Source organism: Pan troglodytes, chromosome 19 (genome assembly GCF_028858775.2).
Source record: "Pan troglodytes isolate AG18354 chromosome 19, NHGRI_mPanTro3-v2.0_pri, whole genome shotgun sequence".
Taxonomy (NCBI): domain Eukaryota; kingdom Metazoa; phylum Chordata; class Mammalia; order Primates; family Hominidae; genus Pan; species Pan troglodytes.
The window spans coordinates 68,654,876-68,673,026 of record NC_072417.2 but is presented as its reverse complement, the minus strand read 5'-3'; the positions used below and the strand labels follow the sequence as shown (position 1 = coordinate 68,673,026).

Genomic DNA, 18,151 nt, shown 5'->3' with positions numbered 1-18,151 from the left:
CCTGGATATCACCCCATAAATTCTATCCAGTTGAAAGCAGGGTACAATGAACATTAAGGGCAACCTGAAAGGGGAAAGGAGTTGCACTCAGATGACATGAAACTTAATGAGAGATGATTACACACAGCAGTGGGTTGTGTGGGAGGGAAGAACATGATGCTGACTTGGGAACATAGATCTCTGCTCAAATCATCATTCACTTCCAGTAAGAGGAAAATGTAAAACAGGTCCAACTCTTAGAGGCTAATTGTTTAAGATAGAAGTTAGGAAGAAAAAGAAAGAAGGAAGGACAGGAATGGGAAAAGAAGAAAAGAGAAGAGAAAGCACAGAATGTTCTTAATGGTTTTATTCTCATTCAAGAGCAATGTATAACCAGGGAAGAGGGAAATCTGATGAAATACTTGGAAAACTTCATTGCCGGAACTAAAGTGATCTGTACTGGTCTTTGAGAAAGATCTTACTGAATAGTTGGCTGCCAGTCTCAGCAGTCCCTGATGATAAACACTGTCTGTGTATAAATTATTCATGTCTTCTTTTTTTTGTTGTTTTTTTTTTTGGAGACAGGGTGGTGCCCTGTCTCTGCTGCCCAAGCTGGAGTGCAGTGGTGCGATCATGGCTCAGTGAAGCCTTGACCTCCCAGGCTCAGGCAACCCTCCCACCTCAGGCTCCCAAATAGCTGGGACTATAGGTGCATGCCACCTCTCCTGGTTAATTTTTTAAATTATTTGTAGAGACAGGATCTCACTATGCTTCTTAGGCTGGTCTCAAATACCTGGGCTCAAGCAATCCTCCTGCCTAATCCTCCCAAAGTGCTGGAATTACAGGCGTGAGCCACCGCATCTGGCCTCATGTCTTTTTTTCAGCAAGAACTGGTCATACCACTTCCTTCTCCTTTTTCTGACACTGACTCTAGAAGATCCATCCTACTCACAGTCTCACCACCCACACACACCCACCCATTGTGCAGGACTTCTCCAACCTGTGGCTGGTTTTACAACTTGCCAACACTGATCTGAGATGCCAGTGTTGGCTGTGTTTTTCTGGTTTTCTTCTGAAGGGCAACAGCACCTTGAGAATGAGTACCATCAGAAACTAGCATTATTCCCAGGTCTGTTATGTACAAGGTGTTTTACTGAAGTAAGCCAGTCAATCCCTTAGAAAATCCAATAAGAAATGTATTGCTCTCCCCACTTTACACATGAGGAAAGTAAGACTCAGAGAAGTTATGTGCTTTTTGTCAGTCACACAGCTAGTGAGAATCTGTGTCTGCTCTGTTTGATCCCCAGCACATGATCTCTTCTCTGCATATGGTACCTCTCAGCTACAAGGCAGAAGTTTTTAGACAAATAAAACTACCTCACTACAGCCAGAGCGATCTTTTTAAAAATGTAGAACTAATTATATCCCTCTCCAGCTAAAAATACTTCCTAAAATAGTTCCTTACTACCTAGAGCTTATGCCGCTCCCTCTCCTGGAAATACTAACCCTTCAGCATTAAATCCACACCCAAACCCACATTCACACATGTGTGCACTCACACACACACACACTCACATCATTCAGTTTCATTTAAATAACTACAGTCATGTGTCGCTTAATGACAGGGATATATTCTGAGAAATGCATCATTAGGGGATTTCACTGTTGTGCAAACAGCATAGATTGAACTTACACAAACCTAGATGGCATAGCCTCCTACACACCTAGACCATATCGTATAGTCTATTGCTCCTACGCTACAAACCTGTAGCAAATACTGTAGGCAAATGTAACACAATAGTATTTGTGTATCTAAACATAGGAAAGGTACAGTAAAAATACGATATCATAATCTTACAGGACCACTATATACGCTGTTGATCGTTGGCCAAAAGGTCATTACGCAGCTTATGACTAAATTTCCTTTCAACCTTTACTATACCCTAAACCAGTGGTTCACCAACCACAGAGTCGGCACAAATTATCTGGGAATATTGCTAAAATTTTTAATTTTCAGGCCTCACCCTCAGAAATTCAGTATCCATAAATCTGAGGAAGGGGTCAAAAATCTGTATGTTAACCACTTGAAATGAAAGAAAATAAAGTCCTTATTCTCACGGAGCTTACGATTTCCCTGGAGAAAAACCAAAAAATAAACTGATGGACATATGGTATATCAGGTGGCAAAGAATAATAAATAATGTAAAAAAGTACTGATAGGGAGCTATCGTATTATTTATTTATTATTATTATTTTTTTTTTTTTTTTTGAGACGGAGCCTCACTCTGTCGCCCAAGCTGGAGTGCAGTGGTGCGATCTCGGCTCACTACAACCTCCGCCTCCCGTGTTCTAGCAATTCTCCTGCCTCAGCCTCCTGAGTAGCTGGGACTCTAAGTACATGCCACCATGCCTGGCTAATTTTTTGTATTTTTAGTAGAGATGGGGTTTCACCATGTTGGTCAGGCTGGTCTCGAACTCCTGACCTTGTGATGCGCCCACCTCAGCCTCCCAAAGTACTGGGATTACAGGCATGAGCCACTGCACCCGGCCCGTATTATTTATTTAAATTTTTCTTTTTAAAGGAAAGGGTTTTATCTATCTTCTTCACCGCTTCATCCCAAGTATCAGGGATCTAGCACTCATCAAATATCTGTTGAGGTAGGAATGGGACTGCTTTACACATGCTAGAAATAAGGATCCTCATAATAGCTTTTGTAAAGTTAGGAATGATGACATGATGCCTAATGCTGCCACCTAAAGCAGCCTATGTAAGCATTCCGAAGTAGAAGTCAGTGGTTCAGAGCCAAGGAACTTAAATTGTGTTTTGCTTTGTTTTGTTTTGTTTTGTTTTGTTTTTGAGACAGCGTCTCACTCTGTTGCCCAGGCTGGAGTGTAGTGGCACAATCTCAGCTCACTGCAACCTCTGCCTCCCAGGTTAAAGCAATTCTCCTGCATCAGCCTCCCGAGTGGCTGGGCTTACAAGCACACACCACCATGCCTGGCTAATTTTTGTATTTTTAGTAGAGATGGGGTTTGGCCATGTTGGCCAGTCTGGTCTCAAACTCCTGGCCTCAAAGTCATCTACCCGTCTCGGCCTCCCAAAGTGCTGGGATTACGGGTATGAGCCCGGGCCACCACACGTGGCCTGGAACTTAAGTTTTATCACAAAAATAGAACAACAGGAGTTTTACATATAACCAAGATGGAGTAACAAGTGATTGGATTTACTCTTTCACTAAACAACCAAAAAAAACAAACATGTAACAGTGGTTTTCAAGCAGTAGACATCAGGCACTATAGGACAGAGATACTTGAAACTCAGAGAAACAAATAAGGTAATCACTGTTGCCCTAGTTTACTGCCCAGACAGATATTTCTGTCCAGGCAACACTGCAGGGGTGCAGCACCCACGCAGAGCCCAGCCGTCACCCTAAATTGAGGAGAGAGAGCTGGGTGTCTGAGAAGGCAAAGGTGGCTAGAATTTGCAAGACAGGTCCCTGGAGAGAAATTATGCATGCAGAGAAAAAGATTGAGCTCCAGAATTATTCAAAAGGTCCCCCTCAAATGTTCAGCTGCGTATTGACAGGTGCATGCATGTGAGAAAACTGTATGAGACTATGGAAGGAACATCCAAAAAAGAGCACAAGTAACCACTGCTAGGGCTCACAAATCCAAGAATAGTCCGTGTTCTCACCAGGCAGAGTAGAACACCTTGTAATTCATAGTCCATTAGGTGGAGCACTCAGAAAGGTATTGCCTCAGTAAAGGGAAAATTTAGTTCAGGATCAAAGGCCAGTCTAGTCCTACCTTAAAATGCTTAAAAGCAAGACTCAAAAAGATCAAACTACTTGCTAATAATGTAACTGTGTTCCAAAACGAGGTAAAAATATTTACTAGAATATAAAAATATAAGATACAAGATATAGAATATAAAGATAACCAGCACCCAACAATTACACAATGTCTGGTATACAATCAAAAATTACCAGGCATGCAAAGAAGCAAGAAAAAATGGCCTATGCTAAGGACAAAAATTAAACCATCATTCTCAGCAAACTGTCACAAGAACAGAAAACCAAACACTGCATGTTCTCACTCATAAGTGGGAGTTGAACAATGAGAACACATGGACATAGGGAGGGAAACATCACACACCGGGGCCTGTCAGGGGGTGGGGGGGCTAGGGGAAGGATAACATTAGGAGAAATACCTAACGTAGGTGATGGGTTGATGGGTGCAGCAAATCACCATGCCACGTGTATACCTATGTAACAAAACTGCACGTTCTGCCCATGTACCCCAGAGCTTTAAGTATAATTTTAAAAAAGAAAAAAAATTAATCAATAGAAACAGACCCAGAAAAGAAAAAGGTAATAAAATTAGTATAAAAAGACATTAGAATAATAATTGTTAATGATATTTCATGTGTTCAAGATGGTAGGTGTAAAACTAATCAGGTTTTGTAGATATATAAAAAATATTTTCCAAAAGACCCAAATTAATCTTCTAGAGATGAAAACAACAATTTCTGAGATTAAAAATGTACTATATGGAATTAATAACAGATTACACATTGTGAAAGAAAATACCAGTAAACTGAAGATACAACAATAGCAACTATCCAAAATGAAGTACACACACACACAAACACACACGCGCGCGTGCATGCACGGCAGACAAAAAATAAACAGAGCATTAGCGAGCTGTGGGACAACTTCAAGAGGCCTAATAAGATGTAATTGGAATTGCTGAAGGAGAAGAGAGAGAGGAATAAGTAGGAAAAAAATTTTTGAAGTAAAAAAGTGTAATTTTTTTCCAAATGTAATGAACACTATAAAACCACAGATTTAAGGAGCTCAATGAATCCAAAGCACAAAAAAAGTAAACCATAAAACATCATAAACATCAGGCTTAAAACCAGTGATAGAAAATCTTTTTTTTTTTTTTATTTTTTTGAGATGGTCTAGCTCTGTCACCCAGGCTGGAGGGCAGTGGCGGGATCTCGGCTCACTGCAACCTCCGCCTCCCTTGTTCAAGCGATTCTCCTGCCTCAGCCTCCTGAGTAGCTGGGATTACAGGTGCCTGCCGCCATGCCCAGCTAATTTTTGTATTTTACTAGAGATGGGGGTTTCACTGTTTTGGCCAGGCTGGTCTTGAACTCCTGACCTCATGATCTGCCTGCCTCGGCCTCCCAAATTGCTGGGATTACAAGCATGAGCCACCGCGCCTGGCGGTGATAAAAAAAAAATCTTAAAAGCAGCCAGAGAGAAAAAGACATGTTATATATAAAGTAATATAAATAATAATAGCTGACTCCTGTTCAGTAACAATGCAAGCTAGAATACAGTGGAACAACATCTTTAGAATACCGAAAGAAGAAAACCCTCACATCTTAAAATTCTAAACCTGAAAAAGTACCATTCACAAAAATGTATAATAAAGACTTTCTCAGACTTATAAAAGAGGCCTGACACAGTGGCTCACACCTGTAATCCCAGCACTTTGGGAGGCTGAGGCAGGTGGATCACCTTAGGTCGGGAGTTTGACACTAGCCTGGCCAACATGGGGAAACCTTCTCTCTACCAAAAAATACAAAAATTAGCTGGGCATGGTGTTGCACACCTGTAATCCCAGCTACTCAGGAGGCTGAGGCAGGAGAATCGCTTGAAACCAAGAGGCAGAGGTTGCAGTGAGCCGAGATCCCATCATTGCACTCGAGCCTGGGCAACAAGATCAAAACTCTGTCTAAAAAAAAAAAAAAAAAAAAAAAAAATATATATATATATATATATATATATATATATATATGATTAATCACCAGAAGATTGGTTTAAGTCAAAATAAGAAGAATGCAGTATGACATATATAACTTAGGTAGAAGTAATATATGTGGCAAAAATAGCACAAAGATAAGGCAAGGAGGAATGAAAATACACTTGTAATAACCCAAAAGAAGGCACAAAATAGGAATAAAAAAATAGATGATACAAATACAAAACAAACAGCAAGATGGCATATTTAAACTGAAGCATAACAATCATTAATCATCAATTACTAAATGTAATTAGTCTAAACATCTCAATTAAAGGTAAGAGATCATCAAATTAGAAAAACAAAAGAATTTTATGTGTATACATATGTCTAAATTTGTCAAATTGTACACTTTATATTCTTGGTTTATCATATGTCGGTTATAGCTTAATAAAGATTTTAAAACAAATAGTCTAGTGTTTGGTAGCAGAATAGGGTGATTATAGTCAACAATAATGTATTGTATATTTCAAAATAACTAAAATAGTAGAATCAAAATGTTCCTAACACAAAGAAATAATAAATGCTTGAGGTGATGGATATTCCGATTACCCTGACTTGATTATTACACATTGTATGCTTGTATCAAAATATCACATGTAGCCCCATAAATATGTACAATTATTATGTATCCATAATAATTACAAATAATAACTACAAACAATATTTTTAAATATATAAAATTATATTTAAAATTTAAAAATAAATTAAAAATAAAAATTAAATAGAATAACATAAAAGAAAAGTAGACAGGAGAAAAGGGCAGAGAATAAAAAATGTGATAGGGAAGGTCTTCACTGAGGGACTCACTATCGAAAGCTGTAGACCAAAAGTCAATCACATCATTCATGAATTCAAGGTGACTGTAAGGAATCTGTTGAAGACAAAGTAACCACGTGTTTTCTAAATTAAGCCAAGTCACAGGAAGCCAAAAATGTTTTCAAAGGCACTTTTCCAACAAGTTATTCATTAAAAGGATGTTGACAGATGATTCAAGTGTCTGGTTCAAAACCTCGCCTCAAAGAGGAATCTTTTCAAGAGTCTGTCTTCCTAAGAATTCATATCTAACAGGAGAGCTCCCGTTAGATATGAATCACTAAATTCATCTTATTTTTGACCTTTAGAATGAGACTAAATTAATCTGCTCCCTCTCCCACTTGATACCCCTTCAAATATTTTAGATCATATTATCCCTTCTCCAGGCTGTCTATGGTAAAATTAATCATTCCCCATGGGACCTGCTTCCAGAAATTGTCACCATCCTAAACACTTTTATTTGGATATACTTCTGCTGAAAATCTCCCTTTTAAAAATAGAGTACTATACTGAGAATGAGCACAAAATTCTAGGTGTGGTCTGATCTTTTAAAACTTAAATTATATACTTATACATTGCAACTTATAAATACATTTGTTTTCTTAATAACATTGGCAAAATGTGTGTCACATATACCCTTTAAACTCTCAACTTGTTTTCATGTGAACAGCTAACTATGATAGGAGTCTTCATCCTATCTTCTATAATCAGCATTTTGAACCTCAGTGCAATATTTTATATTTGGTGAGATTATATGCTTTCTCATACGTGCAGGTTTACTTCACATCTTTTCATTTTAATTGTGTTTTTGTTGTTTGTTTTTTGTTGTTGTTGTTGTTTTTGAGAGGGAGTCTCACTCTGTTGCTGAGGCTGGAGTGCAGTGGCACAGTCTCGGCTCACTGCAACCTCCGCCTCCTGGGTTCAAGTGATTCTCCTGCCTCAGCCTCCCAAGTAGCTGGGGTAACAGGTGCCTGCCACCACGCCTGGCTAATTTTTTGTATTTTTAGTAGAGACGGGGTTTCACCATGTTGGCTAGGCTGGTCTCGATCTCCTGACCTCATGATCCGCCCGCCTCAGCCTCCCAAGGCGCTGGGATTATACTTTCAATGTATTATCTATTTCTACTAATTTTGCATCTTTTTTTTACTATGACTTGCAAGAAATAAGAGAAATTAGAAAGAATTCTAATCAGAAAAGCAAGTTAAGCAGCCAGGTACAATATTTCTCTCAATAGCTATTTGATATTACAATGTGGAGAAAACATTAGAGATTAGCCTGCCAAAACAAATCATTGAAATCAAAAATATAAGAACTGAGTCAAGTAGTCAGCATAGTAGGGTCAAGTCCTGATTCCCCTAAAGAATAAATATGGTAGAAGAACATATCTATTTATCTGTCTTTCCATCAATCTTCCAAAAAGGAAGAAAATAAAAGAACTAAATAGATATAAATTAAAATTATATAAATACACAGGAATAAAAAGAATGATAGAGATGATAATAGTATATAAAAGGTGTCAGCAAAATATTGGAACTTGAAAAGAATGATTAAGTAGTAATTGGCTTAATAGATTTGATAGAAATCTAGGTTACAGAAGAGAAAGCCAAGAAGATCCAAGCAACTCATTTCAAAGAACCTCAGAGAGGCTCAGAATATTGTGTCACTAGCTGTCTCAAAACATCAAGATGAAGGATGGGATTTCAGGATTATATAAGAAGGAGTTATACTCCCCAACTTCCTCCACCATTCAGCAAACTGGTTACCTATCCCTTCTTCAGTCTAGCAAAAACAACCAAACAAACAAACAAACAAAAACACACACAGGAAGTTTGTCATTTGGAGAATAACCAATCGGCTCTCTTCTTCCACTTGGTTTCTCAACATTGGTAGCCAGGCTTATAACACCTAGTCAGGAAATTGAAGAGTTCCTCTATGGGGAAACTGAGAGGCTCAGGAGTTTTGAGAATTCCCCCAACAAATCAGCCAGGTCCATTCCTAGTCTCTCTAAAATGAAGTCAACAAGCCCTAACCCACCCATAGAGATTCAGGTTTTCTTGGAGGAAAGAAGTTTAAGAAATAACTCAAGAAAAAATGCTCTGGTACTGAAAGATAGAGATTTATAGATTATATGGAACCAGCCCAAATGCCCATCAATCAATGAGTGTATAAAGAAAATGTGATATATACACACACCATGGAATACTACTCAACCAAAAAAAGAAACAAAATAATGGCATTTGTAGTAACCTGGATGGAATTGGAGACCATTGATTCTAAGTGAACTATCTCAGGAATGGAAAACCGAATATTGTATGTTCTCACTCAGAAGTGGGAGCTAAGCTATGAAGATGCAGAGACATAGGAATAATACAATGGACTTTGGGGATTTGGGGAGAAAGAGTGGAAGAGGGGGTGAGGGATAAAAGACTATACATTGAGTACAATGTATACTGGTTGGGTGATGGGTGCACCGAAATCTCAGAAATTACCACTATTCATGCAACCAAACACCACTTGTTCCCCAAAAACCTATTGAAATAGAAAAGAGACAGAAATCTACAGATTAAAATATTGCACTGAGTATCCAGCACAATGAATTTTTTACAAACCCACATTAACATACATCATTGTGAAAATTCAAATTCAGGGAAAAAAATAGTATATATAAAATATTGTGAATAATACTAGCTTTCTTTACAGGAACTCTTGAAGCTTAAAGACAAAGAAGTAATGTCTTCAAGATTCGGAGAAATAATCGGTTTCCACATAGAATTCTCTACACAAGCACATATGCATGTGCACACATGCTATTAATCACATAAGAGGGTAGAATAAAAATGTTTTCAGATATGTGAGATACTGTCTCAAGAAATTTAATGGTCAAGCACCCCCTCTTAACAAGTGCCTGGAAAATAAAATCTACAAAATGAGAAAGTAGCCCAAGACAGAGGATCCAGGAAATAGAGGATCTCACACAGGAAGGGGAAGAAATTCCAGTATGAAGTTAGGGAAGTCGCAGGATGTTCGCTGGTCATCAAGCCTAGAGACCTGTCAAGATTGGCAGAAGAGAATAGAAAGTTCCAACAGGGTGACTCCATAAAAAAAAAAAAAAAAAAGAACTGATAGACTATCTGAAATGTTGATTGTGCTGAAAAAACATATTCAACTGGTGGAATATAGAATGAATTAGTGACAGAAATATGGGAAAAAGGGCTAATCAAAAATTTAGGCAATGATTAATGCTGGGAAAAACAAAAAGTTGTTCAAAAGAGAAACATGTAATTGTGTATTTCTTTGATTTAAAATATACATTTTAATTGAAAACAAATATATTCATCAAGGAGCAGAATCTGCCCAGTGATTCCATTCCTTTTCTTTCTTTTAAATGCTTGATCATTGTTTTCTTATTTTAGATATTATTTCATCCATTGATGATGGAAAAAAAGGATTTAGCTGAGCATGGTGGTGCACGCATGTAGTCCCAGCTGCTTAGGAGGCTGAGGCAGAAAGATCACGTGAGCCCAGGAGTTCGAGGCTGCAGTGAGCTATGATTGCACCACGGCACTTCAGCCTGAATGCGAGTAAGACCCTGTCTCAAAAAACAAAACAAAACAAAAATGTAGATCCATGTATACCAAAGTCCCTTACTTGGCCGGGTGCGGTGGCTCACACCTGTAATCCCAGCACTTTGGGAGGCTGAGGCGGGCGGATCACGAGGTCAGGAGATCGAGACCATCCTGGCCAACATGGTGAAACGCCGTCTCTACTAAAAATACAAAAACAAAATTAGCCAGGCGTGATGGCGGGCGCCTGTAGCTCCAGCTACTCTGGAGGCTGAGGCGGGAGAATGGCGTGAACCCGGGAGGCGGAGCTTGCAGTGAGCTGAGATCACGCGGCTGCACTCCAGCCTGGGCGACAGAGCGAGACTCTGTCTCAAAAAAAAAAAAAAAAGAAAATCCCTTATATACACACATACACATACTTCTGCTAACCCCATCTTCTTGATATTATAATTTTTGGATAAGTAAAAATTCATCATTCATAATATTATGACTATGCAAATACTGCGACAGCTGTAGCTCAGGGAGTTGAAAAACTGTGTACAGAAAGTCAATCAATAAAATAATGTCTACGACTGAAAAAAAATTAATACATTTTTAGCACATTTAGAAATATGGGGTTAAAATTCAGAAGAGTCAGCTAAGAGTTGAAAGTTTATGTTTCTGGGGAACATGACTCAATGTTAGGGAGCAGGACCCCTGTAGTTCTTTTTTTTTTTTTTTTTACAATATGATTCTGTTGTTCTTTGATAATAATTTTTATTAATTTTTTAATTATAATCACCAAGGATCTTACTTAAAATTATAATAAAAGCTCTTTTTTATTGTTTAGAAACTTGTTCTTGAAATTAAAAATATTCATTTGAGAATCAAATAATTTATTCTGTAGAATTGAAAAAGCAAATTAATGTTATATACATTTAAAAATCAGATAAATTACAATCCAGGAATTCAGAACTCTAACCCCGGACCATTTGGCCAAGGAAGGTTGGCACATTACACTTACATTTTTTTTTTCATTTTCCTGTTTATCATCATGCTTCATTTCCCAAATTATTTGGAATTCAGAATGCATATTGGAATTTAGCATCTTTGGATCAGTAAAATCTCTTTAGTCATATTTCCTCTGTTCGTTATGAACAATGAAAACAGAAAGATTGAAAGAGCACTGTGCACATATAAATCTATGAGCCAGTTTTTAACTTCTAATCTAAAGCCCAGTTCTTCTTTGAGTCTGTCTTGATGGAGTGGGGAAAACAAGGATAAAAGGCATTTAAGATAAAGTATTTTTATAGTTGCAACACACAAAATTATAATATGGAAATTTGTCCTTATAGATATCTGAACAATTTGTAGTGAAGAACAAATTTACTCCAAACTAAAATGCTATTTGTTTGCTGTTTTTTTCTTCTGTAATTAAGAAAATTTAAACCTAGTCCTTTGCCAAAATAATAGTTAGGAAATTTTTTTCTTTATTATCTAATCGTCTATGCTGCTGAGTATTGCTACAGGTAAGTTAAATTAGCCAAAAAATTACCCAAAGAATTTATACTCAGGGCCTGAAAAAATATTATACTGAATAAGTAAAGTCCAGATGTTGGGAAAAAAAGCAATTTAAAAACTAGTGAAAATAGGCTGGGTGCAGTGGCTCATGGGCACAGTGGCTCATCCCAGCACTTTGGGAGGCCAAGATAGGGTGGATCACTTGAGGCCAGGAATTCGAAACCAGCCTGGCCAACATGGCAAAACTGCCTTTCTACAAAAAATACAAAAATTAGCCAGGCGTGGTGGTGCACACCTGTAGTCCCAGCAACTTGGGAGGCTGAGGCAGAGAATCACTTGAACCCAGAAGGCAGAGGTTGCAGTGAGCTGAGATGGTGCCACTGCACTCCAGCCTGGGTGACAGAGTGAGACTCTGTCTCAAACAACAACACCACCAACAAAACTAGTGAAAATGTAACTACCCAGCAGTACTATCATATGTTTTGTGAATCCTAGTTTTTATAATAGGACATAATAAAAGACTGGAATCTAGGATTTTAGTCCTGGATCTGTTACTCATCTGTCATTTGACAACAAGGCTAGTCACTTCTCCTCTCTCCACTTCATTTTCCATCTGTAAAATGAGGGGATCAGACCAGATGATCCATCAAGTTTCTTTCAAGTCATAGGAGAATACAAAATTTACACTAAGAACATAACAAGAAATTCCTTTTTCTCTTTTTGTGCATCCCCTAGATTGATTTCTATAATTATATGGAAGCATGTGAAAACCCTACCATTTCCAAGGATCTGACCAACAATTACAGCAGGAAATGTGGTCAACTAATTTAACTCTTAAACATCGTCAGCAAGACTAAAAGCTTGGATGCATCCCAATTATCCCCACAAATTAATGGTGTGGTATCAAGAATAATCCAAAACACTTCCACTTAGCTTTGGGATTCATTATATTTTTTGGTTTGCCGTAGATTCCAATTAACATTTTGGTTTATTCAGGCTGATTTTAAAATATGTTGCCTTAATTACATACTCAAGCCATCTAGTCTACAAATATGCCTAGTTAGATAAAAGAGATAATATTCTTGAATTTGACACAGTCGTTGAATTTCTAAGGGCTGTTTTACACTGAGACCTAGTTACATGGTCATATGGTTTAGCTGTGTCCCCACCCAAATCTCATCTTGAATTATAGCTCCCATAATCCCCACATGTTGTGGGAGGGACCTGGTGGGAGGTAATTGAATCATGGGGGTGGGTTTTCCTGTGCTGTTCTTGTGATAGTGAATAAGTCTCACGATATCTGATGGTTTTATAAAGAGGAGTTCCCCCACACGAGCTCTCTTGCCCTGTAAGACGCCTGTAGTCCCAGCTACTTGGGAAGCCATTGCTCCTCCTTTGCCTTCTGCCATGATTGTGAAACCTCCCCAGCCATGTGGAACTGTGACTCCATTTTTCTTTATAAATTACACAGTCTTGGGTATTTCTTCATAGGAATATGAAAATGGACTACTATGCATGGTAACAACAGAGAGCTCTGTGGTGTCTGCCCAGCTTATAATTCCTTCTCCTCTAAGAACAGCTCTCCATTCTAGCCCCTGGGTGACAAGAATGGTACCCTAGAAGCCATGTTTTAGTCACATAACACCATTGCCTAGAACTCAGCTAAGTGCACAATGGCTGAGCACCAGAACCAAATTGAGCCAATCAGAGCCCCTTCTTAGGAATTTACAGTTGTGACTGAAAGTAAAATCTCAATGACAGTTCACTTATACAGACACTATATTAACTTGAGAACTGAGGCTCAGCCCTTGTCTTAGGAGTAGATGAGTAATAGAGATATATTTGCAAAGACATTTGAAGAGAAAAATGGAGGACAAAATAAAGAAAGCCTGTTTTCTGGGCTCCTCATGGCTCTCCATCTCTAGTCCCTTTTGAGTCACGGCTCCATCTCTGCTGCTGGCTTCCAGAATACATTCATGTCTTCTTTCATTATCTTAAATTCTCCCTTCCTGCTTAGACTAATTAAAATTGATTTCCGTTATTATCAACAAAAAGAATCCGCTAAATAGGCTTTTTTTGTAACTGAATTGAAAACTATAGCTTGCTTTTTTTTTTTTTTTGCATTAACTTGTAGCTTAACTATACAGAGAAGTGGCTTGGCACCAGAGACTTCAGATAACTAAAACATGATTCATATTGAGGACATTTTATCTTATTTTCTGCACCAGTCTCTAGTTCTATAAAGCTTAAGCTTTACTGTATAATGAGAATGATACACTGAATTTATGAGGTTAAATGGAGGGACACAGCAGTGGAACTTTTTATTGTAATGTACAACTGCATTCCTGAATCAGGCACAGGTTAATACATAATAATTATTCTCTGGAAACAATGGCAAAGCATTCCTAGCAACAGACAAATCAAATAGCTACTGGAGTATTATGGCTGCCATTTGTTAATTACTCCCAGATAGCTGCAAAACACACATGCTCTTTGGCAAAAACTGAAACCCCAAACCCCTTAGAGAAAAAAGGAGGATCAGGTGCTACAATGCAAAGAGCACCAAAATGGGTGTCCGCTGATGTGAACCCGTCTTTGCAACTATCTTCACTTCTGTGAATTTTAGCTTCTTCATCTCATTTGAAATACAGAAAATTCAGCATGAGATCCAAAGGCCAAAAGTAGCTCAATAGACCATGTGCTAAGTCCTTCTTTTTCTGAACATGTTGTTAAACATTTTATGCCCCCATTTCCTCAACTGTATAAGGGAAATGCTACTTGTACCTACCTCATATGGTGGTTGTGGGGTAGTTATTACATAGTAAGTGCTTGGAAGAGTAGCACATAGGAGTACTCAATTAATGACAGCTATATTGGTTTTTTATTTTTTTATTATTCCTGAGGATTTTTTTTAAACAGGCTAACTAGTTATGAGCATCTCATTGGTATATTTACTTTGACCATTGCCAACTATATATTTCATGTAGCTTGTTAAACAAATTTATAACTGTAACCAAAGCTAAATATATGTAATGATGGTATTTTAAGACATTCAAGTTAAATTCCACTAAAAGTAAATCACTAAACTGGGGTGACATAAAGCATGATTGGATAAGGAAGAATGGGTCTGAAGAAAGCCTGCCGATAGCATCTGATTCATTTTTGAATCATGGCCAATTTTTATGCTACAAGAATAGCTTTCCATGTTGCCTTTACACTTCTGGATTTCATATCATGAGGGTAAATTGCTGAAAATGTATACACAAAAGAAAAAGAACATAAAAAACATATACATATTCTATTTGTTTGAGTTTTAATGTTTTCAGGTCAGACATTCTGGATTTTCATGGTTTTGGCTTCAGAAAATTCTAAGTCTAGAAAGCAGCTATTTCTATGGGTGTCCCAAAGAAGAAAACTGCTACATGAAACAAGAGCAAACTGTGGTCTCATCTGCACATTTACAGAGTAGCATCAGATCCATGGAGATGCTGCTCACTGAAAAAGTAACATCCATTGTGTTGGACCTCACCTATGTGACCTTTCCAGGGCATAGTCTGGAAGGACATGGAAAATTAAAAGAGAAGTTAAACACTGCACAATTAAGTGAGAAGAACTTTGAATCTCAGTGAATAACTCAGGCAAGACAATAGGAAGAGAATGGAGATAAGGAGAAGGTATGAGCTACAAGAAGGAAGGTCAGCCCTCCACCAAACCAGCAAGATATTCCCTGTGGTGAAGAATGGCTGATGAATTTCAGCACAAAGCTATCTAATGTTCAGTTTCAAGTTGCTATCTACATGATGCTATGCCATCATCCCTCCATTACTGCAAAGCTTCAGTAAAAGAGAAAAAGAAAGTTAACAGCAGAAATGAGGAGCAATATTTAGGAAGCATAACGGGGCATAAAGACATGTAAACTCTACAAAATTACACAGGTGAGACTTTTTGATAGCAATATCTTACTTCAATTTTAAAATTCAGGCTCAGACCAGAAAGTGAGGGTACTTGGGGTCACCCACACAACTGACACTTGGGTGACATATGTATTCCTACACAATGGAGAAATACCTCTTCTACATGATGGCAAATATCCCTGTGAGTGTTATCTCCTTATCTTTCACTTTATCTTACCATTGTCTGGTTTGTTTAGCTCCTACTTGGGGCCTATTCCGTACTATTGTGTCCTCCTCATTTATTATGGTTACATTCTGCTTCTTAAACAATTATGTCTACTATAGCTCCATGTTTATGTAAAACAGTGACTGTGTACTGATGTTTAGTCACAATAAAAGTAGCCCATACAAAGTAAAAAAGAGTTGGATTTCAAAGGACAAACACAATTTAAGACTTTTTCCCTTTGACATTGATTTCTTTCGGTACGTCAGCCAATACATAAAAACATGTCCACCTTATCAAGGCCAAAGGTTAACTACCAAGAGCTTCATTGATTCCACAAATATTTATTGTTCATCAGTCCTATGACTGACACTACTAGGGGGTAGGGCCACAGTAGGAATAACAAATGGTCACAATGTAGTTAGGGAAAGAGAAATGAAAACAAAACTGGAAGCCGGTATATACACCAGGCTAAGACAATATAAGGAGGTTATCAAAAGCCTCTGGCATGGGAAGATACAAAAACTTCAAAAGAAGGTGACAATTGGAGCCAGTTTTGAAGAATCCATGAGGGTTCACCAAGCCAAAAGTAGGGCAAGGGCATGAACTTACAAGTAACTGCCACATTATTGAGGGAAGTTTGGTCATGTGGGGAGGTCAGCGGAAGAAAAGGGAAAGGCAGGCAGCGTTGGGGTTGTGGAGATGTTTGCATGCTTGAGATGTTTGGCCTTTAATAACCATGGAGAGCCACTGAAAGTTGGTAATGATAGGAGTGATTAAGAAGATATCTTGCTTTAGAAGGATGGCTTGGAAGGAGATAGAAATGGAATCTGAAAGTCCACAAAATCCACAACTTTTGTCATGACTGTGGGGAGGAAAAGGGAAATTAAATCATTATTATTAGGTAGGCTTAAATAGGAAATTTTATTTATTTCCCTGTGCCTGGCTGCCTGAATCTAATAGTTGAACTTGCCTAAGGGAAGAGGGTCAAAAAAAAAACCTGTCACTTATTTCTTCCTCATTCCCCCCAGACAATTCCCAAATGAGAATTTCTACATCCAAGCAATTCCTTCTGCTTTCCTGCATTTTTTTTTTTTTGAGGCGGAGTCTAGCTCTGTCACCCAGGCTGGAGTACAGTGGCACGATCTCGGCTCACTACACCCTCCGCCTCCTGGGTTCAAGTGATTCTCCTGCCTCAGCCTCCTGAGAAGCTGGGATTACAGGTGCCCGCCACCATGCCTAGCTAATTTTTGTATTTTTAGTAGAGATGGGGTTTCACTGTGCTGGCCAGGCTGGTCTCAAACTCCTGACCTTTTGATCCGCCCACCTTGGCCTCCCAAAGTGCTGGGATTACAAGCGTGAGCCACCGCGCCCAGCCTCTCCTGCATTTTTAACTGCGTCTGGGGCAGTCTGTATTAATTAGCTCTACAATCTCTTACATTCCCATCCCAGTTGCTAAAAGGGAAACCTTCTGCCTCCACCAATATTTCAATTGCCAAAGGAGGACCATAGGGCGTAGTGTGTAAATGGCAGAGAGGAAGGTGAAGTCCACATCATTCTGAGTTCCTAGAGCAGCACTAACTGTTTTCACATCCCTGGGCTGGATTGATTTGTAATCCTCCTCTCTCCTACCCTCGACCTTTACCACCTCAGTCAATCTCTGGAAGCCAAATTGGGTTCCTATCCTGGCTACATACAATCCATTCCAAATGACCTTTTGCCAAATCCCCATGGAGTTTAGAGATCCTTCTGGGGATTTTTAAAGCTTTGTTGTTTTCAGATCAAACTTTCTCTTTTATTTCTCTTTCCTCACTAGGGCTTAGGAGGAGAACTCAGCTTCCAGTTTGATGATGAAATATTAGTTAAACACATCATCCCCAAAGGGATTTATTTGCATCTTCTATGAACGTTGATGGAAACAGTCTCAGTTTATCAGCAAGATGGCTGAGGATGCACTTACCTAAATGAGCAATGAAGATTCATCTGCTACAACTGAGCTGTATTTGCATAGGCTAACTTATTGAGAAGGAAAAGTTAGGTTTCAGTATTATATAAAATGTGTTTGTTTTGTTTGTTTGTTTGTTTTTCGGACAGGGTCTGGGTCCATCACCCAGGCTGGAGTGCAGTGGTGCCATTGCAGCTCACCACAGCCTCGACCTCTGGGCTCAAGTGATCCTCCCTCCTCAGCCTGCCAAGTAGATGGGACTACAAGCACGTGCCACCACATCTGGATACTGTGTGTGTGTGTGTGTGTGTGTGTGTGTGTGTGTATTTTTAGTAGAGATGGGGTTTCACTGTGTTAGCCAGGATGGTCTCAATCTCCTGACCTTGTGATCCGCCCGCCTCAGCCTCCCAAAGTGCTGGGA

At 38.7% G+C, this 18,151-nt stretch overlaps 1 protein-coding gene across 4 annotated transcripts in view; it reads left to right on the top strand.

The window, feature by feature from the left end:
• Positions 1-17,823, top strand: part of LOC134808976 (xaa-Pro dipeptidase-like) — a 31,429-nt gene extending 13,606 nt beyond the window's left edge. The window contains exons 2-3 of one of the 4 annotated variants that reach the window (XR_010153346.1): positions 10,020-10,187; positions 12,405-12,670. Coding sequence is in view for 3 of the 4 variants with exons in the window: in XM_063799877.1 (XP_063655947.1) it covers positions 9,307-9,420 (114 nt within the window). In the remaining variant the exon portion in view is untranslated. Of the gene's footprint in view, positions 1-9,306; positions 9,838-10,019; positions 10,188-12,404; positions 12,671-17,601 lie in introns of those variants that run through there. The other 3 variants (XM_063799879.1, XM_063799878.1, XM_063799877.1) reach the window with 3 other exon arrangements.
• The last annotated feature ends 328 nt before the right edge of the window (positions 17,824-18,151 follow it).